This window comes from Cheilinus undulatus, linkage group 14 (assembly GCF_018320785.1).
Source record: "Cheilinus undulatus linkage group 14, ASM1832078v1, whole genome shotgun sequence".
NCBI classification, from domain to species: Eukaryota; Metazoa; Chordata; class Actinopteri; order Labriformes; family Labridae; genus Cheilinus; species Cheilinus undulatus.
The window spans coordinates 39,081,763-39,107,632 of NC_054878.1; the positions used below are offsets into that span (position 1 = coordinate 39,081,763).

Genomic DNA, 25,870 nt, shown 5'->3' on the forward strand with positions numbered 1-25,870 from the left:
TAACTCTGACTCAAACTGTACATTGTAATGCTCTACAAATCAAACCTTTCATTCCAATAGTCTACCACATCTTTATTTTTACTACACTAAAAAAAACATTTTGATTATTTTTGAAAGTAGGCTACTTTAAACACAGTTTACAACGGACTGAGATATAAAGAGCTGCATCAGTCAAATTAAACTATTTCTCATCCTCTTTAAGGACATCCATGTTTAAAACACTCAAAAGAAATCTTTCCATCAATAACATGTTTGCTGTAATGGGCTCTATGCATGAACTGCTTCCGCATTTGGCATTAGACTGCTTCCACACTTCCAGTCGGGAGAAGAGAAAGGCGTGTGATGGCAAATTCGTTGCGGTTTACTCGCTGTTTGCATGAGTTACCTGAGCTGACTGTCAATGATGAGTTAAATTTAGCTGAAGATGTACATTGCAGCACGCAGCAACGATGTCCAGAGGTGCTTTAAACCTGTTTTTGAAACATCATTTTAGCATGTTTGGATGCCAAGCAATGATGAAAGAGTAAACACAAACAACAATCGGAACAAAAAACCCCCAATGAAACGGACAAATTAAGGCAGTATAGGAGGGTTTAGATTCTGTTTTGACTTAGCACATATTGTTGGCGGAAGTTGTGAAACGGTAGTATTTTCCACCAGAAATACGCCACCCCCTGCCGTGCACAGAGCCAATTTAGAGAAATAGTTTATTTGATCGTTTTATGCACTTTTTTTCATGAGCTTTGACAGTGTTGGACGCGACGCACAGATGTGCATTCATGTAAATGTGTGTGCATTTACATGAATGACGGCGAAACTGGAAATTAACCCACACTGCTGATTTGAATGAAGCTGGTGCTTCTTCAAATGTCTCAGCTCCTCCGCTCGTTTTCTTTTTTCCCGCTTAAGTGTGAGAGCGGCAGCATGAACCCGGCTCCAAAACAGTGTGACGAGGGCTATGGGGGTGAAGCAACAACAATGATTGGACATTAACTCGTGGGGAGGGCTTTTCTCTTGCCAGGACAGACGCACATACAGACACACACAATGGCCTGTAAACCATCAGTGAAAAATGAATTACAAATCTGAAAATCTGCGGTCCACTAGGGCATTTTGTCCCGTGCAGAGTGGACCAAACGGCTCAATATTTTACAGAGTACCATTGCATCCCTAGCGTCTCCTCCTCGTCATTTTTACGCAGTGACGGTGGAGCAACAATCCCTGTCTTTAAGCAAGCTACTATGAACTGGGCCATTTCAGATATCGTGTACAGTTTTAAGGATATTTTTAGAGTCAAGATGTTGTAGTTTGATGACCATAGGTGGTAACAAGTTGTTAAAAGGCTGCACTGTGGAGCCATGCGCATTTTTGTCTGCTCCACAGGTGTCTAATCCGAATAAAATGTCACACACGCTGACCTTGCACACTTAATCAGGGGCGTTGGGCCTTGACTGTGAAAATTTGTAAAATGTGGTGAATAGTTTTGTATTGCGAGCCCATGTCTCTGTCAAATCCCGCTGGATCCATCCTGATACAGAGCTTCATACAACACACGCTCATGTGTCATAGCGCACAGACAAGCTGGAGAGATGGAGAACAACTTTATAATTCTGTCTCTGTTATGACCCGTCAGAAGGCTACAAAAATATGCCTTTATTGGTTATATTTTCATGGTTGATATCCGAGTAATACATGGGAAAACTACAGTGTTTAAAGTTTCCGGGGGGGGGCAAGAGAGAATAAAGCAACAGGCGCTGATCTGAATCATCATTCACCCATCTTTTACATTTCCATGGTTGATATCCACATGATAAAAGAGCAAACTTTGGTGTTTAAAGGGGCTCTATCTGCAAGATCTAGAAAAATAAAAGTGTAGCGAGACCACCAGCAATTAGGCGAACTACAACAACATTGTGTTGCTCGTCCATGACGGCGCGCTCCTTGCTCATGAACGAGCCTCCGGTGTATCAGCTGATACACGCGCAGACCAAGGTGATTTATCGGCATCATGTATACAGAGGAGGTAACTGAAGTAACACATAAAAGTTCCACAAACTAAAAATGAAAATGAATAAAGTATATTTGAACCTCTAGTGCGGACATGGCACAAAATTAAATATAGGTTAATATGAGGCGATTAAAAAAAGGACAATATTTTCGTGACCATTTCTATAAATCAACAACTTTGCTACTTAGTGCAGCATTGACCAATTTTATTGTCTTTTCACATGTGTAATGTGTATTGAATGGAACACGTTTTAGAGCAGAAACAAGGCAAACATTGCTCTGATAATGGTGCCTCAACCATGGATATAAGATAGCTGACGTTATGTGATATTTTACGAACTAAGTATCAAAAAATAAACTAAGTAAGTTGAGTCCAGTGCCAGGAAGAAAGAAAAGATGCAGTGTTACCCGGAAAACATTAAATGAGCAACATGACATTCTTGTTGTTTGGATGGCATCTTCTTAAGCAAGCTAACGTGATGTAGCATATAGTTTGTACAACATAAATCATTACATTGTATTTCATAGTCCGGAGTGATGCCTTACCTTTTCAACAGAAAGACGGTCATCTCTGGATTGGTATTTATCCCGAGCGCCTAGCGTAGCTCCCTCCATTTCTCAAATGCTCCACCGATATTTATCCTTGATTTCCCCTGGCATCGGTCACACTCTCGTTTAGCTTGACGGGCTTCAGCAGATGAAACTTTCTTAGTTTTTTTATGTTTTCGCAGAGTTGGTGTGGGTGTTTGGGCTGAGCTAGCCGGTCGTTTACTCACGGAAGCAGCCTTCTCCATTCAACACGCTGTTGTTTATGTGTATGGTGTGTTGTTTATGGTTATTATGTAGTACCCGACTTCACTTCCATTGAGATTTCGCGGAAAATTCAGCTCAAATTCTTTACAGAGAACTGGCTCCACAGGCTTATACAGGCAAACAAGGAAGACATAAAAAGCCTCATTCTTCACATCAGGATAAATTGCAGACTATTATATACTCAATAGTGGGAAGTTTTAAAGCAAAAATCTTACTTAGAGTCCCTTTAAATTGAGCTTTTGGTGGTGAGTAAGCAAGGTGGAAGCAGCAGGTCAACTTGGACACACATGAAATTTCGCATGAAATCGAACCTGTTCTGAAAAAAACAGAACAAATAAAACAACAATTTCGGCATCAGTGTGCAGACATGATAAGAACAACATGAAACGGGCTCTTGTGCAAAGGCCTTAACACTCTGCATGCCGACCTGTGTACTGAGACACCTGCAGCAGCCTCTCAGTGCTGTCAGCATGGAGACCATCGCGCTTTTACTAATACAGTGTCGAGGTCAGCGATAGAGCCCACTGGCTACAAGATTTTTAATAGATTAAACAACCTCCTTGATAGTCCATATGTGCTAAATTGAAAAGATGCATCTGTCTATGTGTGTGCGTTGAAATGCAGGCTCTTCCTCATCATTCCAGTCCATCAAACATCGGACAGCCTTCAAAATTCGCCGTCATCCTTAAAAAACAAACATACAAAAAAAAAAAAAGTGGATAGTCTTCAGCTAATTTCCGAATGAATCTTGGTTTCACTTAACTAATAATTATGGGTTGAAGGGGCGGATGATCTCCTAATGCAAAATAAGGAGATCATTCAAAGTTGTTCACCATAACAATGAGACAGCAACTCTCTTTTACTCATTTATTTAAACAAAATAATTTCCAAATCACCTAACATTTCTAACTATAGACACAATTAATTTAATACAACAACAGATTAACTAAGTACACATCTTTTAAAATTTATTTGAATAACATTAAAGTTAATAATGTGTTTTATTTAGGAAAAGGTAGGGGGGGGCAATGTGGGGATAGCTATTCCTCCATCTTTGTGATGTTGCTGACCAGGGCTTCATGCTCGACTGTTGCAACCTAAAACTGATCATGCAGAAATAAATACACAAATAACACAAATTCTATTGTAGTCAAACGAGCAATTATGAGATCAGTGAAAAAGGAAAAAGACTCACCTTCCACAACAGATGCTGCTGTTGTCTGCAGGAAGTAGTGACTTTCACCCTGTTTCATGGTTAAATGTGAAATCCTTATTGGACTTCCAGTGGCAAATGTGGCCAGGCTCGCTTCCTTCCAGAGAACTATTTTTACTTCAACCCCATCCTACATCAGTAATGACAAACATATCTGTATATATATTTGTTCATCTATTATATGATTCATATAAAAGTATTATATATTTTTCACAGTGGCGAATCACATTATGTAAGATGTTCCTTACAAAGGTTACATACCTTCCTTTACAGGGCTGAAGGTCCCATTTGGCTCTTTTTGTTTCCTCACGGTATCAATCAAACAGGACAGGGAAAAAAGGCATAAAAATTGTATTCAGCATAAGACAGAAATTGTTGTTTCTAAAATATTTACACAAATACTGTTAATTGATTAATTAATTAATATTGACTGAGTGCCTTCTGACTGAATGAGTGACTGACTGACAAGTGATTTGACTGACTGTGTGATCAACTGACTGACTGAGTTACTTTCTTACTGAGTGAGTGACTGAGGGACTGACTAAATGAATGAGTAGCTGTGGTTACATGAGCCTTTTTTTCACAATCAGATTAAATTCATTCAGATCAGAGATGAAAACGTCTCTGTACACATGGACACTAGAAGATACAATCCGAGTTAAGAGGACTAGCCGAAATTGAATTATAGGTATATCTAATTGTTATTACGTCCAGTCAAAATTGAATTACAGATATCTCTAATTGTTATTACCCCCAGTCAAAATTGAATTACAGATATCTCTAATTGTTATTTCGCCTAGTCAAAATTGAATTATGACTAGTCAAAAAGACATTGTAGATATCTACAATTTTAATTTCGGATAGTCAAACTTAGCTTTTTAATGTTGAAACCGCTTGCCATATTTATCTGTTATATTTTCATGGTTGATATCAACATACATAGGAAAACTACAGTGTTTAAAGTAAAGTTTTAGAGAGAGAGAAAGAGAGGGTCGGGCGGTGGTTAGCAAGCAAGAGAGAATAAAGCAACAGGCGCTGATCTGAATCATCATTCACCCATCTCTCTGTTATATTTCCATGGTTGATAACCACATGATAAAAGAGCAAACTTTGGCATTTAAAGTGAGGTTTTGGTGGTGAGCAAGCGAGGTGGAAGCAGCGGGAACTGTTTTGAATCATCGGTCACCTTGGACACATACCAAAATTCACATGAAATCGAACCTGTTCCCCAAAAAATGGAACGAATAAAATGACAATTTTGGCATCGGTGTGCAGACATGATTAGAATAACATGAAACGGGCTCATTGTGCAAAGGCCTTAACACTGCATGTCGACCTGTGTACTGAGACACCTGCAGCAGCCTCTCAGTGCTGTCAGCATGGAGACAACGTGCTTTTACAAATACGGTGTCAAGGTCAGTGATAGAGCCCATTGGCTACGGTATTTTTAATAAATTAAATAACCTCCTTGATAGTCCATGTGTGCTAAATGTATAAGGTGCATCTGTACGGAAGTAAATCAGTGCCATCTGAGTTTGAATTTAAATTTCTAAAACTGAAAATTTTTTAGCATCAAAATTGGATTTTGAATATTGAAAAATCATCAAAGTAGCGCCGATTTTTTTAAATTTGTCCAATGCAAAAATAAATTCAGTGTAAAAAAATTCAATTTCTCAAAAAATTCAGTTTTTAAAAAAATTCAATCTGAAAAAAAAAAAAAAATCCAGTGTAAAAAAATTCAACGTCTCAAAAAATTCAACAGCAAAAAATTCAACAGCAAAAAAGTTCTACTACAGCATCAAAAGAGACCGAGTAAAACAGGGAGAAGCAATCGATCCCTGTCTCAATTGATCTAACGTCCAGCCAATCAGGTTTCGCTCCCTCTGTCATGTGACAGAGACCCGCAAACATAGACTGTAGAAAAAATTGGACAAACCCCTGACGTCAGTCATCTGCTTACAATAGGCAGAGTCAAATGGCTTTTGAAGCCCATTCGTGGAGGCTTCCATATTGAAATCACGGTCTCAACTGAACTTTAGATCAACCTAACAGCCCGCCCACTAAGCGTAACTTCCGGTCAGCCTGCTAGCTAGCATTCCGGTTGACAGAAACAGAGCCTCTGCCTGCCGAGCTATCTGTCAATCAAATGAGATGCACCAATCATCATGAAGTGAGGTTTATCCTAAATATGATCCAAACGATAGTGGTACAAAAACAATTCAGCCCCCCTACAGTGGGAGCACAATAAGACAATAGCTAATGAGACACGTTCGGTGTTTTGAACCAGGCTGTAAACCAGTTTATTTTGTGTGTCAAAACTGGCTGTTTAACATGTGTGCAGACGGAACTTCCGGTTTTCCTGCAGCCAGCCTCAAGTGGACACTCATGGTATAGCAATTTTTTGCACTTCCGCATTGGCTTCATTTTTCAGGACCGGAGGTTGCCGCTTGCCCGCGAAGCTTTATCAGCAATGTTGGCCAACGGTGGAGATTGTTCCTCATGGTGTGTCTACTTTCTCTGTCATTTGTGTTCATAAAATTTAGCACTAGATACTACCCTACACATCCGCACATTGACCGGATTTATTGAACAATATCTACACTGCACTTTTAACAAGGTGGCGTTCATGAAACTTGCGTTAGCAATGAGCTAAATTAGTGAACTAGCAAGTGGGCATGGTTTGCTTTGGCGAACTTAATACACTGTGACAGTGTTAACGGGTGAAAGCAAATCGTGGTTGCTATAAGTTAGTGATTCCACATGCTAACAAACAGCTACCAGCAACAAACTTGCTTCTATAATCCATACAGAGCAGGCGTAAGTGTCCTTTTTTAATCCTAATATGGTTTCCCGAATCAAAGTCCAGTAATGTTTGCTAACGCAATTTTCGCTTACCCGGCTTACAAAGCCATGCACAGTCACGCACATGTCCTGGATGTGTTGGGCCTCTTTGATGGTGACACATTTAGATTTCAGCTTCAGCAGCCATTTTCCTTCCTCCTCCATGGAGGCTGGGACGGGGAAGCTGGTGCATTCGTAGACAGCTGTATTTCTTTGGTTAGGATGGTACATTTTTTGCCCAATTTGCTGAGTCCATAATTCCTAATCACAAGGCATTTTCCTTCCTCAACTAGATGAGCAATTTCGTCAAAGGCTACAAACTTTATGACCGATATGCCACCACTTATTGCAGCAACTTTGTTTGTATATTTTTCCCAATGACACTGTCTTTGTCCTCCTGTGACTTCCATTTGTTTACTTTTATTACGGTACTGACTGCCATCACTTTGACAGTGAGCGGGTCAAGCTTTCCAGACTGCACTTTTGAGAAGGCCATCCTGGAAATTAAAGACAGACACTCTCATTAGTTACTTTTCAGAAAATTGTTGGACTATTTTTTTTTATTCTCAGAGTAGCACAAATATTACATAATAAAAGATATAAAACTGTATTTTTCAGACAAGCACCCATTCCATAACTTTTCAATATGCTCAATGTTGTGAGTTATTTTTTTACATTAAACTTAGAATACAGTGTGGTTAGTCTTATGTGATTCCCATTAAAATATGAATAATAATAAAACAAAAATAAATAGTGGTACTTTGTTCAAATATTTCCCAAACAAATCAGTCTCTAAATGGAGCATGGGTCGAGAAATATACCATGAAATACAAATAATGCTTACATTTCACATAATGTTATGTCTAAAAACTATGTTACACAATCTAGCAGAAATGTATTAACAGCCTCTACTGACCACGTTGGATTATTTAATTTAATTAAAGACCCTGTAAAGTGAAAATAAATATGTATTTACATTTGTTGTACGACAGGTCACTGTGTTATGAACCCCCAGGTCAAATTTCAACCACACAAAACATCTTTAAGTTTGTAAAATTAAGTTTCAAAACCATGAAAAATGAGGCAGTAAAATCTACTCCAGGATGGTGTGGGCGTGTCTGTTGAATGAGCTGAAGCCACGCCCACTGTACTGAGATGAACTGCTCTGTGATTTTATATTGTAGCGTTAGAGGGGCGGGGTCTTTCCCACTATGGGCGCTAGACATCATGAGCCCACATATTGGCCCCGCCCACATGAAACCAAGCCAGTAAAGAGGTGAAAAACTTTCTGACAGTCTAAATCCAGAATTCAGTCACAAGCAGATCTCAGTGTTTTCACATGTTTACTGCAACCATATTCGCCGCTGTAACTTGACTAAATACTGCTTTGTGCTGAGCTCATGGTGGATGCTGGGTCTTTAGAGGTAATAAGAAATAGTACAGTCAAGGCCTGCCTTCTATGCAGTGTTTTGTGATATTATTGGTTGGATGAAGATTGATTGGTTTATTGATTCTGGGGCTGGATTTGGACACTGATGTGGACTTTAAAGAAGTACTTGTCACTTATTTGTTGCATATTTTAGTCCTTCATTGCAATCAAATACTATTGATGAGATTACTGAAATGCTTGAATAAAAAAGACATCTGACTCTTCCTCTACTCTCTTTTAAATAAAATAAACTCAAAAACATTTACTCACACAGAGACACAAAAACTCTTCAGCTCCCAGCCTGACTTAACAAATCACAGCTGCTTCACATTTTGTTCTGCTGAGGGTGCCTCTCCTTGCGCCCCCCATTTTGGGGTGAATTTATCAAACCTCACACTCTTTCTCCTTCATTTTACTTTGTTGGCCTGTTGAATCCTAAAATTTGCTGTCTCCTCTTCAATAGGGAAGACAGGCTTAGATTTAATGAGACTCTGGTGTCTCCACAATTCACAACACATTTTGACCTCTGAGTACCCTTACAAATCCTGAGATGTTAAAGCAGCGTGATGATTGAGTATCTCTCATGCAATTCAAAAGAAAAGTGTTTTTATCTTGTTTGATAAAAGTCGTGCTCATTATTGATCACTATAAATGCAAAGTATTGTGGAAATTCTGAGTACCATCAGCTCTAATCACTGGTACTAACATGCACCTCACACTAACACAGAGCCGAGTCATCCCTTCTGGTGTAATTGTTCGGTGTCTGTGTGAAGCCTCACTTTCATTGTGTGTATCCATTCATTATGAAGCAGAGACACATACCGGGATGTCCTTGAAGAGAAAAACAACGTTTGTTCATAAAAGAGCACACGGGGCAAAAAATGCTGCTCGCTTGTGCAATTTATGAGACAATGGAAATAAATTGAACAACTTCAGTGTACAGTGAGAAATGTGTTCCTGAGAAGAGTTGCCGGAAAGGAGAGAAAAATGGAGAAAAAGGTGATTTGAAAAAGATTAATGTACAAGGAGATAATATTTATGAAGAGAAGGTCAGATAATCAGGCATGGAGGTCTGTAAATGAACAAGACTGGAGACTTTTAGGGACATATTTAAGATGTCAAAGTCCATAATTAATGCGTTTATATGTAATACACAGTGGTGAAGAAGTACTATACATGTTCAACTGGTACAATGGAACGATCCACTATATGGAGGGAAGTGTCACCAACAGGAACTGTAATAATGTGGGATTCAAATACATGAACTTCAATACGGAGCTGGTCTCCCTTTTGCAGTTGTAACAGCCTCCTCTGTGCTTGGAAGTTTTTCCACAAGATATTTGAGTGTCTCTGTGAGAATTTGTGCCCATTCATTCTGTAGAGCAGTGGTTCTCAACTTTGGGGTCAGGGCACCCTTGGGGGTCATGAGACACAAAGAGGGGGGTCTCTAGATTCTATTAAAAAACTTTCACTGTTGCCACTTTACACCAATTTTGCCAAATTTGAACAAGTTTTCATCATTTTTCCCACAAATTTTAACACATCTTTGCCATTGAACACCTACTTTTGCCATTTTAAACCCTTTCCACCACATCTTTCTGCCTGTTTTTGCAACTTCTAAACCAATTCTTGCCACATAAGCCAAATATTGCCTGTGTCGACCCATTATTGCCACTATTAACCCCATTTTACCACTTTTTATGCCCAGGTTTTCCCATTTTAACCACATTTCACTGTCTGATATGCCCATTTTTGCCAGTTTGACCAATTTCTACCAATATCTGCCTATTTTGTCTTTTCTCAAGTAGCACTATTTTGCCAGTTCACATCGATTTTTCTTCCCATTTCACCAGATTTCCACCAATTTTTGCCTATTTAAAGCCTTTTAAGCAACTGTTTAATTCCCTTTTACCACTATTTATGCCCATTTTTGCCACTGTAACCAATTTTTTTTTGCCTTTTTTCAGTTACTTTTTGCCATTCTTATATAATTTTTAGCCACTTCTAACCCATTTCTGCTACTTTTAAGATACAAATTAACCACAGTTTCCACCTTTTTGCCATTATTAACCCATTTTTTTTCAATTTTTAACTTATTTTAATTTTTTTTTTTTTTACAAAATAGATTTACATTTTTAAGAAGGCTACACAAATGATTTAAAAAAGATTTGTTTCATTGACAAGTGTGTTTATTTTTTCAGGTTAAATATAAAATAAGGTTATCACAGCTTAACTTTACAATAGACCATGATTTTGGTCTCTGGCACCTTTATTTTGGGGGTCACGGGCTGAAAAAGTTGAGAACCCCTGCTGTAGAGCACTAACAAGGTCAGGCACTGACGTTGGATCAGAGGACTTGGCCTGCAATCTCTGTTCCAGTTCATCCCTACAGTGCTCAGTGGCATCTGCCAAAGCCTTTACAGTCCTTGCTCTGTGCACTGGGATCAAGCATGTTGGAATAGAAAAGGGCCTTACCCAAACTGTTGCCACAAAGTTGGAAGCATAGCATTGTCTAAAAAGGGGCACTGGCCCAAACTCTGAAGAACCACCAAACCAGACTCGCCTATCTGACTGCCAAATAGAGAAGTGTGATTCGCCACGCCACAGAACACGGTTCTACTGCCTCACAGTCGGTGTGCTTTACACCACTCTGTCCATCACATGGCATTGGACATGGTGATGTGAGGCTCGCATACACACCATAGCAGTCATTGGCCTCACTCTGTGATTTTATGCATTGCTGTTCTCCATTCTTCTGCCACAAATGACAAGTTTTAATGTATTGATGCAATTTTACCACATAATAATTCAAAATTTTATTGTTTAAATATGGATCTACTTTATTATAATTTGAGGAAGGTGGATAGAGTCAGAAACAGGGATGAGAGAGTAGGCGTGAAACATGAGGGAAAGTAGCCACAGGCCAGAATTGAATTGTTAGCACACATCGCCTTTTTTTCAGCATTTCTAATGACCCGTGGCACCCCCACTCACACTGCTTTCTCTGTTTTGGTGCCTTCTGAAAGCAAATTGATGCTGACCAACACTGAGTTGACTGGCATCCTACGCTGGCTGACAGGTAGGGAGGGGTACTTTAGTGGCACTGTGAGAAAAGCTACAGTGGCACACAGGCTAAAGTAAACTAGCCAGTTTTTGGGTCGTGCACCTACCACTCCTGGTAGATATCGAGGCCCGTGGGAACTAGTTAATCTGGCCTTGTTTCTTGTAATGGTAAAACTGCTTATGTTGCTGATGGCAGAGATTAGAGGGAGTCATTGCAGCTCCAGCTGCTGAGTGGGAGAAATCATGAGCTGGTGACAGGAATCAGGAGGGATTAAACAGTAAGTGGCGTTATTTCAACTGAAAAGCGGCGTCTTTTTAATACCTACATCTTGGTAATGTTCAGCGTGCTCAGTCCCGATCCTCAGCTGATTAAATGGATCAGACTCACTTTTGCTGGCAGTAGATCCTTCAGGCTGTTGAAGCCATGGCTTTGTGGCTCTGACATGAACAGTTCGTCACTTTTTCTGTGATATTTATCTCTGTGGGTTTTCAAAAATCAAAGCATGTTTTTCACTAGTTTAGTCGGTACAGCCTCGCATCGATCCATCACTCCTGACACTCAGTACCTTCTGCTGATAGACAGAGCCTTTCACTTCACAGTGAACAACACCATTTCTTTTGTTTTTCAGCTAAAATGTTCTGAGTGATTCTCTGTGGCACATATTGATTTTTAATTCCATCACACTGGGTATCATCCAAGTCAGACAGTCTCTGTCCGTCACTGGGTTTCTTTAATGCACACAAACAGACAAAACACTGAATATATACGGTTACACAGACATTTCAACAAACTTCACAAACTGCATCAACATTATTTTACAAACATTTCAACAATCTGAATTCAAAATTCATCATAATTCCTGATGTGCCACAAATCAAAGCTGGAGAGAGGGTGGGGATGGCCAGAGTCAAGCTCGACACATGGGGGATCATTTTGATACACAACTTTCATGTCATGCACTCTTTCTGGTTCATGAAATTCAAACAAATGATTGGAATCTAACTATCAATAATTAAAAACACTAACTTATTAATGCAGGAGATTCATGTTTACTCACATGCTCATTCAATGGCCTGTTATCAAATACATAGGTGCAAGGCCGCCCATAAGGGGGGATAAAGGGGAGAGCTTTCTGAGCCTCAGCCAAACTGGGGGCCCATGGGGGTCAGCAAAATCATGGTCCACTGTAAGTGAAGTGAAGCTGTGATAACCAGATTTAATTTTTAACCTGAATCAAAATAACAAACAAGGATTTTAATAACCTATTTACTTATGCAGTAGTTCTATAAAACCTTTTTTCCAAAATACCTTGTTTTGTTCATGTTGACAGTGTGAGAAAAGTGAACTCAACCATCATAGACTTCATAGCTAAGCCATAATGTGCACAAATGTCAGAAAATAAGGCAGAAGAACTGAAACAACTTTATGGGAAAATGATAAATCCAAAAGTAGCAAAGATGGGGTAAAAATGGCACATATGGGCTGGAAAAAAATGGTGAAAAGAGGTTAAAAAGTTAAAGTAATGGGTTAAAGGAGGTAAATGGGTGAATTTAAAAAATACTATAAAAAACCTGAAAAAAGGAGTAAAAGTAGAAGAAAAGGAAACAGTGTAAGATGGGTTAGTTGAGATAAAATAGGTACATTTTTTTGAAAAAAGGTCAAAAGGTCAAAAAAGAGGCAAAATGGGCAATACAAGGGGTGAAGAGGGGACAGAAAGTGTCAAAAATGGCTAAAAATTGGTTAAAAAAGGGTAAAAAAAATGGATTTGATGAGGGAAAATGTATTCAAAGTGGCTATAAATGAGTTGTGCGAGGCATAAAAGCACAAAAAGTGTAAAATTTGGTCAGAAGAGGTTAAATGGATGAAAATTGTGTTAAATAATTGGATAAAGGTAGCAAAAAGAAGTTAAAGAGAGCTCAAAAGGGCTAAAAGAGGCAAAAAAAAAAAGTGGCAGGAAAACACTGCTGAAAAGGTCAAAAGTTAGTTAAAAGAGGTAAAAAAAAATAAACGATAAATTTAACAAAAATTGGTTTAACAAGGCAAAAGGTGAAAAGAGGTCAGAAAGTGTCAAAAATGGGTTAAATGAAGCAAAAAGTGTAAGAAAAGTATCAAAACTGGTTAAAAGAGGGTGAAACATTGATTACATGAGGCAAAAATTGATTCAAAGTGGCCAAAAATTAGTTGATTAGTTGTAAGAGGCAAAAGAACCGAAAAAGTGTAAAAGTTGGTTAAAAGGGGTTAAATGGATGAAAATTGTTTAAAAAAAATAGATAAAGTTGTCAAAAAGAAGCTAAGAAGACATCAAAGAGGCAAAAATAAGCAAGAATTGGCAGGAATAAAATGCTGAAAAGGGTAAGTAGTGTCCAAAATTAGTTAAGAGGTAAGACAATTAGATTGATTGTGAAAACTATTTATAAAAGGGTAAATAATGGGTTATAATAGGTTAAATAGGTGAAAATTATTTAAAAATGAATAAAGTGTCAAAAGAAATGACCTGTAAGAAGCATAAAAGTACAAACGTGTCAGAAATTGTTTAAAAGAGGTCGAATTAATGAAATTTTTCAAGTTGGATAAAGGTGGCAAAAAAGAGCTACAAAGATGTCAAAAGGGCAAAAATGTGCTGAAAACTGCTGGAAAGAGGTGAAATAGTGTCTAAAATCAGTCAGAAGTGGTTAAAAAAGGGTTAAATGAGGTAAAAAATTATTTAAAGTGGCAAAAGTTGGATAAAGGGGTCAAATGGGGTCAATAATGGGTTAAAAGATGCAACAATGGGTGAAAAGCGTAAAAACAGGTAATGGCAGAAGCAGCCAGACAAAGTGGTGAAAAATGAAGGTGAATAAATATCTGTAACTTTGATAGATGCACTTTTCAGCAGCAGAATGAGGTAACTATTAGAAACAATGCCAGCACCATTGCTTCTCATCCAATACTCTCTGATATCATCAATAAGTCTCTGCTGGGGCAGACCCACTTACTGAGATTTTTCAGGGGCCCAGAAAATTCTGGTCTGCTTAGGTTTATTCTAATGCTGCTAATCTGGGTCAGACCTTTTGATATAATAGGCCATATGTCCTGTTTCCTTCCTCCTGGGATTCCCTGTCGGCCATGCTCAGCTATCCCAGCCTCTCATGGGATCTTCTCCACTATATTAGTGTCAAAGGAAGTGTCGAAGGGCTTTCCTCACATTTAAGTGGCCCCTTCTCTTCCTGTGAAGTAGCACTGACCAGTGTTTGTCCTTGATCGCTGACCTTTTCCTCTCTAAACACAGTGAGCAGACAGATAAATAGCAGCCTGGAGGCAGAGAGCAGAGAGAGGTGTGTGTTACTGAGAGAAAGGTTGTGTGGTCAAGCAGCTTTGAGGGCTAAATTTGGATGTACGAGTGCCTCCATCAGACCGGGTCAAAGAAGAGGATGTGTTTGACATCCACTGGTTTAGAATTCCCATTTTAAAGTTTGAGGTTCACCACTTTTAGCCATAGCTGCTATATCAATCTGTGATATATCTATATATATCACATCTATACTGTTATAGAAAGAATAGGAAGGAAAGGCAAGATTTTACTCTTAAAAAAAGCAGGACCTGAGCCGTGATAGAGAACCTTTGAGAGTAACACCTTAGCATGGCTGACAAACCAGGAAACACAGGTATGAGCTGCTGTCATGCTGCTTACCTGCACAGTCAATCAACGTCAACACCTGGCAAGAAAACATGTGACAGCCTGGGCTGGAGGCTCTATGAAGTCTGGTATATTTGAGAGGCAGGCTGTATCCAGTGTAGCCTCGTGGGTTGCCAGAATTTTGATGAGCTTCACAGTCAGCTTTAAAAGTTACCTGGCTCCTATCAGCTCTCCGTGACACACCTGGTCCATCTGGATGCCCACATTTGCAAAGCTTGAGCCACGTATGATCATGATGCAAGCTACTGCAACATGAGCTGCCCGGCCCGGAGATAACCAGGAGCCAGCTGCACCAGATCTTTCTGAATTAATCCTTTGACTACTTATATCACGGGAGCATGGACCAATTTAGAACAGCAGTTGTGTGTGCATTGTGTTGGCAGATTAAGAGTGGAAGCAAGAAGAGGAAAGAACAGAATAGCAGTACTTAATGCTATTTACACAGCTCATGCTAGTCCTAAACTGTATGTAAACACAGATTTGTATTACTTTAGTTATTTACTTATTATTTTAGTATTTACAATAGGTCCAGCTGCAAGGGAGAATAAACACATCTGCATCGATTATGAGCTGCTTCTGCATCGATTCAGAATTGTCCATGTCTGCATCGGGATGCATCATGGAAATTATTATTTTTAACACCACTAGTGTGAAAATTTTCTTCAAAATGACTGGTAGTAAAGGGGAAAGATTGGGCCTTTAGCAACTTAAACTTCGATATAAAAAAAACCCCACAGTTTGACAGTCACTGGAGATCAAATGGCCAGTGAATCAAATGTAAGCATGATGGCTTATCTGGACAGGTTTTGGCATTCTAGTGTTATAAATAAAGTCATAAGTGTGTATGAGCGCCTGTTCAGACTCGCTATCAAACTGGACAAACAGTCCTCTCGTTTGACCAGAGATCTAATAAACCTTCATCACACAGCTAGTGTATATTTTAACCATGTTAGATGAGTTGGGGCTGTTTCTTCACAGCATGAAGGTTCCTGGTTTGCTTCCCAGTCAGGGCCTTTCTGTGGAGTCTGCATGTTTTCCATGTGCATGTGTGGGTTCCCTCTGGCTATTCCGGCTTCCTCCCACCACAAAAACATGCTTGTTAGGTTCATTAGTGACTCTAAATTTGCCGAAGGTGTGAATGCGAGGGTGAGTGTGCCTGGTTGTCTTTCTCGATGGCTGTGTCCAAAATCACTCCCTATTCACTGTATAGTGAATACGCCATTTTGTAGTGGTGTCCGAATTCAGAGTAAGCATTGTTATTCAATATATAGTGCACTCATTCTATCCCACAATGCATTTTTAAAAGCAGTGAATAGCTGATGGTCACTAACGCAGCAATATTTACCATCATGCATTGCGGTTGCTACTCTCAAATATGACGGACGAACAAGAAGAGCTCAGAAACACATGTGAAAACTTTTTTCATATACTTTTTGTTAACCAGAGTATTTAATCTGTAAGAAAATGTTGATTCAAAACAGAGTATCTTTTTCCCCCATGAGGATTACAAGACATGGGACCACCATCTTTATGACAAAATAAGTGTTGCTACACACTCATTTTTCCCACTTCCAACCCATTTCTGCTACTTTAAAATACAATTTCACCATCCTTTCCACCAGTTTCTGCCATTTCTAAGCCATTTTAATTCGGCTTTTCAGAAAGGGGATTTACATTTTTAAGGAAGCTATTTACTACGGCAGAAAAGAACAAAAAATTGCTTATTTGATGGTTTTTATTCAGGTTAAATATAAAATATGGATATCACAGCTTAACTTTACTATTGACCATGATTTTGCAGACCTCCATGGTCCCCCAGGTTGGCTGGGCCCCAGAAAGTTCTCCTATCTGTCCCCCCTTATGGGCAGCCTTGTCTGCACATGACTATTCTTCAGTGCACATGGCTGTGTTCAACCACCTTCAGGTACTGGGGGGTCCCTGGTCTCTGGCACCTTCAGTCTGGGTATGGCAGGCTGAAAAGTTTAAGAATCCCTGCTGTAGTTCGCTTATTCATTGTTTCAATATGTCTTGAGGGTTCTACCTGTCTAAGAGATACTTGGTATGAAGATACTTTCGTGCCATTTGATGGGCCTAAACTTTGCTGTTGCGGTCCATTGGTCCTTCCCTGGGACTTCTTTGAATAAATTAAAAGTATTTTGATGTTATTTATTCCCTCTATACAGCCCTCGGTCCCAAAGTCCCACAGGTGGGTCATAGGAACATTTTTTGGGGTCACCAAATTAGTTTTTAATAATTTCTTTCCTAGAGTATTTAATGGCACATTTATGTCTACATTACACATTTTAGTCACATGAAGGCTCCACCCTCTAACACTCACCCTTATTAGAACACAAGACAAGACTCTATCAGCCACTGGATGGTGAAGTATCTAAAGTCACAGGCATGGATGCTTGACTCATAAAAACGCATTGTTCCAGATCAGACAGCCGCTGAGGGCCCTAGGGACCAAGCATTCAGTGGCCTCTTCCAGGCTCAAAGTGCCAGGTCAGGACCGGATAGAGTCTAAACAAAGATATTCCAAATGAAGATGGTTTGTACCTTCTAAAAAGTGGGTCACAAGAAACAAAGTTTGGGAAACAACTGACATCCAGAGTACACACCGTAATCATTGAAACTCATTTAGACATAATTGATGCAATCCTAAAATGGCAATAGCTTGAGACTATTTAAGCACAAGTCAGAGGGTTTTGAGCATAAAAGCAGACTTTTGAGGGGGATATGAGAAAAAGGCCTGAGCAATACATCAGTGAGTCATGCTCACAAAATTTTAAAATACTCTTTATGAAGATAGAATGTAACCTCATAACTCACATCCTGAAAAAGCCTCCTGTTGATTGTGACAGACTAGATGACATAAATAGCTTTCGCTTGTTGGTACAGGACTCATTAAAAGATTCAGAATTACTTCTGTAGATTCTTCATGCTTTTAAAACCTCTTACAGAGATCAAACTTTGTGTTTTTATTCCCAAATATCTGTCTAGCTGTGACAAGCCGTCTGTAGGTATTTGTGTCTCTCTTTACTCTGACCTTGTCTGAGGCTGACACACTGGACACCTGACATCTTTCTCTGCTCTCTCTCTCTTACTAACAGGCACATGTGCACAGTGGTGGCAGTAAGTGATATTCCAGACGTTCCCTCATCATACACACACACACACACACACACTACAGACACACACTCACAGGTGGTGTCTGGTGGTGGGGTTGCAGGGACAGTTGATCCCCAGACAGATTAGGCTGCAATCGGAAATCTCCTCAGGCCAGCCCTGAGATCATGTGCACACATACAGCCACACAACCCCACAAACCACCTCTGAAGGCGCTGACTTTGGACTGATAGTATTGAGTTACTGTTACAGAAATTCCTCCAGTTTGAGGTAGAACAGTTCAAATATGAGCACATACTCTATGAGCAGATTTGTTGATCATCCCATGTGCCATTATTAGCCTTTATTTCATTATTTTGATTGTGTTAAAAAGGAACACAATCAGCCTTCAACAGCCTGTGGTGTTTTAAACATGATGCAAAAAGGAAAAAAATAATTGTGCAAAATTAAAAGCAATATAGAAATGTATACCCCAGTGACTAATTTTGAAAGCTAAGATGAATATTTGAAAAGACTAAATATAATACATGCATTCTGGAGAAATGCACCAGATGGGACGTTGTAATGGAGCCTGAGCAGAGCACTTGAATACACTCTTGCAGTCAGTGTTCTCTGCATCTTCATGTCCATGTATAAACTTTGAAATATGTTTTTACATCTGAAATGTCTTTGACCTCTTCTGATTCCACATCTGATAAGAGGGAAAAGAAGCATGCGGGTCTCGTAGCTCTGCTTTTCCTGCTACTTTGGCGTACATTTCTTCTTTGTGTGTTTAGTTGAGCTGGCCTCTCCCTCTTCTTTGTTGGTGTTTAACAGCTGTTGGCTAGCATGTATGAGCATTACTGCTTCCTAGACTGGCAGGTAAATACCGGCACACTTGATTGCCTTTTTTCTCAGTTTAGACATGTTTCAGTCAGGATCACTCGCGTCTTACATTTAACCATTTTATTGCAAAATTGATATTCATTTTTACTTGGCAGAGATGGTGGTTAGTCGAGCAGCATGCTTTGACTTTCAAGGGAGTGCATGGCTAAAAAAAACATGGATAGATACATTTATGACAATGCATTCTGAATACAATCAAATTTGTTCAAAAGCAATTAATCCATATCAACATGAATCTGAATATGAGGGTGCAACACGCTTTATGCTATAAAGGAGGAGGTGGAGGTGGAGGTGGAGGAGGTTAAACTTGGCCAGCAGCAGCATGGTGCATCAGCATTAATGCAAGCAGGGATAAGTGAGAAGTATGTCATATTTAAATACACTGCTGTGTTAAGAGAAAGAGCTGTGATTGGCTGTGGGAGCTGGGAGGCGATAATTGGGTGTCAGTAGATCACGGCTGGGTGTATAATCACTGTGACCTGCATGAACTAAAGCTGAGCTTCATGTGTTGTGTGGCTGCATTCACAGAACCATGACACAAACATGACAAATACCCCCAGTAAATAATGGGACTTAAGAGTTTCCACATGAAACAAGAGCACCCTCTGCTGGGTCCCCTGCAAACATGTCTGATAGCCAGTCTGCACTATGCTGTCCCCATGGTAAGATGATATGTAGTAAACTCTGGTTAAGCACTATAAAATCAGTCCTTTTTTAAGTAAAAGTTCACTTTATCCATGTAACATATTAGTGAGAAATGGCTAAATAAATCAGGTCTGGCTGTGGACGACAGATCTCTGACGGCCCCTCTTGCAGAATGGAAGTGCTGTGATTTGCCATTACATGTTTTTTCAGTTTCAGATTTTTAAAAAAGCAACTTTAATCATAAACAAAGTCAGGCAGTTACATTCATGAAATAACCTCATTGCAAGCATTAAAGACTAAGCAATATTTAAAAAATAAAACAGGAAAAGGTCAGAGGTCTGGTCCGACAGAGGCTTGCTTTAGCTATGTTAGCTTTAGCTAAAGCTAACATAGCTGCGCCAGCCATATCTATGTATGCTACCTACGTAATTATAAGGTATGCACAAAAATTAACTGACCAATAATCTATGTGGTTTTGTAGCCAATTGCACACTTGAAATAATTTCTCTTGACAGATTTGAGACAATGTACAGTGACAAAAAAACATTCCATATAGGACCGTATATTCTCTGTTCTTTTCCATCAGATAAAATGCATCAGAGACTTTTGGTGTTTGGTTGTATAACAGCTGTAAACTGCTTTTATTATTTATCCAGCCCGTATCTGTGAACTGTGCAGCAGCTACAGTTCTATTCAGGATGTAGATCAAAATGTTGCCAAAGTTTTAACTGCCATCTCGGAGCGAGTGGCTTTTGATTGCTCTTTGAAATGTGGAAACTGAAAAAATGACAACCTGGGAATAGATCAGGGGTCTGACTAATGTTTGTCAGTTTGCTCTTCGTTTTTCATCACTTTAGATGTCATTGTCACCTGGAGAACTGTCTGAAAATACTCACTTTGGATGCTAAGAGGGAGTCCATGAGTGATTTCTTGATCTCTTTTTATTCTTTTTTTCTTCCACTGAATCAGACTTTTAAACATCCTGTTTCTTCTTCAAGGTACTTCAGTGCTCTCCCTTTTAATGTGCTTGTATGCCAGAGTGGGGTGATTCATGTCAAAAAATCTTTTTTGTACCTTTTCTGAGGTTTCTTTTTTTCCTCACGTCTACTTCTGCTATTTTATAACCCTTTATTTCTCTTTGTGTAGGTTTGACTACCAGGAGCTGCTCCACAACTCCAGTTTCTGCCTGGTGCCCCGGGGACGACGACTGGGATCCTTTCGCTTCCTGGAGGCCCTGCAGGTCTGTGTTTATGCATGATGTATGTGTCCAGCTGTGGATTATGTGACTGGAAAATCTTTCTGCTGTGATTCCCAACAGGCCAGGTGCTGTAGTGGAGAAATTGTGGTATTTTAGCTGGTATTACTTCATTTCTTATCAGGGCGATAAAGTGCACTAAAGTTAATGCTGAGCAGCAGGAAGATACTAGACATCGTAGCATCTTCCTGCTTTGCCGCTGAAGCACAATAAGGGCACCACTGCCCCTTTCAATGTTTCATTTCACTTGTAAATCTCATAATCTGCACCTTGTGACTTTCACTCTTTTGTCGTTAACTTTCACAAGTTTGTTTTACTCTTTGATATGTAGCGCCTACTTTTTCTGAGGTTTTTATCCAAACAGGAAGTAAAATACCCTTATCTTTAGACAGTATAAAGTTAAAGCATAACAACAACAAGTTCTTGAGAAAATCTTTTAATTTAATTCCTAACCTGAACTTATTTACGTACCCTCTACCTTTACAAGCCCTCCAGGGCAGGCTGCTGCAAAGCATCCCCACAGCATGATGCTGCCACCACCATGCTTTACAGTGAGGATGGTGTGTTTGTGGTGATGTGCAGTGTTTGGTGTCTTGTCTGATGGCCATAAAGCACCATTTTCTTCCACTTGACCATGGAGTCTCCCACATGCCTTTTTGTGAACTCTAGTTGAGGTATGATGAGTTTTCTTCACCAGTGGCTTTCTCTTTGCCGCTCTCCCATAAAGCTTTGACTGGTGAAGAACTCGGACAACAGTTGTCGATGCAGAGTCCCTCCCATCTCAGCTGCTGAGGCTTGTAGTCACAGGTGTCTTGCTGTCCTCTCTCACCCGTCTTTCTTGCACGCTCACATTGTGAGGACGGCCTGATCTCGGCACATTTACACATGTGCCATAGAACTTCCATTTCCTTGATGTAATTAATTCATTTCCAGAGGACATTCAGTGGATTTTTTTTTGTATCCATCTCCTGACTTCAACTTTTCAATAACCTTTTCTCTGAGTTGTTTGGTGTTCTTTTGTCTCCATGGTGTAATGGTAGCCATGAGTACTGATGAAACAGTGACTTTACCTTCCAGACACAGGGGTCTTTATACTACACTTGAGACACATTTATTGTACTCAGGTGATCCTCATTTGACTTATTCTGAGACTACTAGCACCAATTGGCCAGACCTCTGTTGAATTAGGTCAGCCCTTTAAAAAGGGGGTGAATATTTATGCAGTCTCTTATTTTAAGTCACATATTTTTATTTAATTGAAATGACTTTGTGGAAATCTGTTTTCACTTTGACATTAAATAGATTATTTTAGATTTTTTGTAAAAAAAAAAAAAAAAGCTAAGTGAGAGTTACGGAAGAGGATTAGAGACACTGAAAAAAAATTGAGATGCATTTTTTTTTTTTTTTACTTGTGAGAAAAAAGTCAGAGTTCTTAGATGAAAGTCAGAATTTTAACTCCTAAAACATGTCAGAATTCTGAAATTAAAGTCGGAGTTCTGACTTTAATCTCAGAATTCTGACTATTTGCTCAGAATTCAGACTTTTTTTCTCCCAAGTAAAAAAAAAAATATCTCAATTTTTTTTTCAGTGTCCCTAATCCTCTTCCGTAGATATTGGCCATGATTGAACCTTAAAATCAATAAGACGGGAAAACATCCAAGGGGGTGAATAGTTTTTATAGGTGCTATACTGTTGAGGACAGTCTGGAAACTGCTCCTGAATATCTGTTTAACTTGCTTTTACTTTTGCAATAGGACTCCCTTAAAGTAAGAGTTAGTGTACATATTTTACCATAAATGATCAATTGTGTGGAAATTTTAAGTTTGGTCAGTTTAGTTGGAGTTGTTTAACTGCAAACAGGGAGGTAAAATTGATCACATCATTTATTTTACAGCTCGTAGTTGTCTTTACCTAACTTCATCAGAGATGAGTCAAATTAAAAAAATACCACATAAAACCTTTTTTCTTCATACAGCCCTCGGCAGCAAATGGGTTAAAAGAAATAAAGAAGAGATAAGCTCCACAAACATCTCTTTTCTCTGTAATTTGGATTTTGCTCATGAAAATATTCAGTGTTTAATCAAAAGTATCCACAGAGGAGAGACCTAACTGTGCTGACTCTGGAAATCAAGGATTTTTTTTCAGGAAAAAAGGCACAAAGTAACAGAAAGAATGGCTGTTAGTATAAATGAGCAAAACTTTTAATTAACCTTCATTTTTAAAAACAAGGCAACTGTTTAAATGGCTTTTCGGTGAATCAGACCTGTTTGGAGGAGAGAGCAAGGGGAGCAAAATCACACAAAGATGCTCTAATCATGGGTTTTCAGAGGTCAGCAGAGAGAAAAATCTAAAGACATGAGGAAGCAAAAGAGGAGAAGTAATCAAAGCGTTGAGATCTGCGTCGACAGGTCACTGATTATGCACTCGACATTTTGAGAATCTCCTTTAATCTCTCAGCTTGGAGTGATGGAGAATCAGGTCCAACTTGAACTTTAAATGAAAATACCAGACTTATTGAGGGTTTTTATGTCCTTTCTTCTCTAGCATGGCTTTATTACTCCAGACCACACACATGAATGAGAGCAAGCAGTGTGCCATTATTCATATACATATTTCATATGTGACATGTTATCAGCTCTTATTAACCCTTTCATTTCAGTACAGGAGCAATTAATGAACTGTGCTATGTCAAAGCATGCATTTTAGAGCCACAATCCTTTACATTTTTGTTGATGGATTATGAATATTCTCTGCCTCTAGAGCATGCTCTATCACATATGTGCCCTCTGTAACATTGAGCATGTTTTATTCTGACATTGACTGGATGCTCTTTGCAAACGTGTGTCTGAATCTTTCTAGATCAGTCATCTCTGTTCAGCTTGATGCAGCTGGAAGCAATTTCATAAACTTGGCATGCAACTTTAGGCTGTGCTTAAAATTACGCAACCGTTGATTACTCTGCACTGAGTAGAGGACTTTGTGGTGACTCATTAGCCTCCTAGCCTTATCTCTACTGACTCTCTTATCAGCAGCCAGACTGGAGCCATTATGTTTGAAAAAACACCCTGAAAGTGCCCTCTTGTCTTCTTGGATGCCAATTTGGTACCTGAAGGGCTCTCCTGGCTGCCTTCCTTTTAGATAAATCATGATATAGTGCCGTCCAGGATGCCCTTTCAATGGACAGAACATGACACCATGTCCTACAGGGTCCCCTCTCAGTGGACAAACACGATCATGTGCAGTGTAGGGTGCCAACTCAGTGGAAAAATGTGGTGAGGTGCTCGCTAGGGTGCCTTTCCATTGGACAGGATATGATAGAGTCCTAGTGGGCAAAAAAATGCTACGATACCCCTAGGGGGCCTCCTTGTGGACAAAACATGACAAAACATCCTATGAGATTCCGTGATGCCTCATGGAGCAAAATGTTATAAAGTTCCCTCTAGGGTGCCCTCTAGGGTGCAAGGATCTGCAGCATCTTACTGCAGATATCTATTAATCAAAGTCTTCTGAGGCAAAAGAGGCGGCTCTGCCCCTTTTTGTAGATGAAGTCTATGTTTTTAGACCAGTCCAACTTATTATCCAGGTGTACACCTAAATATTTATATAATGTCACCACCTCGATGTCCACACCACAAGTGTTCACTGGCTGAAGAGGGGGTTTGGATCCGCGGAAATCTATGATCATTTCCTTTGTCTTTGGGGTGTTGAGTAGCAGGCAGTTTTTGTGATTCCAGTCACTGAAGGCACTTATCAGATCCCTGTATTCTGCTTCATGTCCATTTCTGATACGTGCCGCGATAGCAGCGTCATCCGAGTATTTCTGTATGTGGCAGGACTCAGTGCTGTGTTTGAAGTCTGATGTATACAGTGTGAACAGGAATGGAGGCAGGACTGTTCCCTGTGGAGACCCTGTACTGCTCAATAATGTCCCAGAAACACAGTTCCCCAGCCTGACAAAACTGTGGCCTTCCTGTCAGGTAATCTGTGATCTAAGAAACACAGGAAGGATCCACTCCCATCTCCATGAGCTTGTCTTTGAGTATGGTGGGTAGGATATAGTTGAACACGTTTGAAATTTTTTTTTAAAAATTATGCCTTTTTTTCAAAGCTTTACACCATTCCTCTGATACCCACGTAGTAGCTTAACATGGTTTACAGCTCAAAAAACTCCTCATGTTTTTCACACTGGCATCCTGAAAAACCCTTATTTTAACCTCCGTCTGAAACGCTTCATTTTCGCTGCTGTCCCTTTAAAGCCCCCCCCCCCAGCTCCACAGACCTGCTTATCTCCGACTGGCTGATTTTCCGGAGGCTGGCCGGCGGCAGGACTCAATGTTTTGTGCCTGCCTCCTCCAATGTGGCTGATGTTGTTATTCTAGTAGTTGAAAACTTTGAATGAACCGGTCCGACTGAGTAAAATATGGTGAATTTTGATAAACGTCCGTACGTGTTAGACCCAGAGTCTGACCCTGATAGTTTGGGGGGGGGCAGCAGCAGCGAAGGATAGAGCAGGACGTATATGTTTGGTAAGTGTTTAATTACTGTGTTGCTAAATAGCTAAAAGACCTTGTGGGGGCGGTCTAGTCCGCTTTGCTGGCAGCTTGCGGTTTAAAAATTTGCATACGTGAAGTATGGACACCCAACACTGTGGGTTATATTTATGTTATAAAACCGGAAAAGTATAATATCCCCTCTTTAAGGAGCCCTCCTAGTAAACTAAACATGATAAAGTCTCTAAAGTTTGTCAATTTTACAAAATGTAAAAAAATGCACCCTAGGGTGCCTTCTAGTGGATAAAACATGATAAAGTGCCCTCTAGAGTAACTAAATTGCCCTTACAGAGGACAAATCATGATAAAGGGCCTTTCTAGTCGACAAATTACGATTAAGTGCCCTTAGAGAGGACAAATCTT

At 39.6% G+C, this 25,870-nt stretch overlaps 1 protein-coding gene across 1 annotated transcript in view; it reads left to right on the plus strand.

Annotated features, from left to right (window-relative positions):
* Positions 1–25,870, plus strand: part of LOC121521338 (exostosin-1) — a 340,957-nt gene that overhangs the window by 240,293 nt on the left and 74,794 nt on the right. Inside the window, exon 4 of the mRNA XM_041805269.1 lies at positions 20,849–20,942. Within this exon, the coding sequence (XP_041661203.1) occupies positions 20,849–20,942 (94 nt within the window). The remainder of the gene's footprint in view (positions 1–20,848; positions 20,943–25,870) is intronic.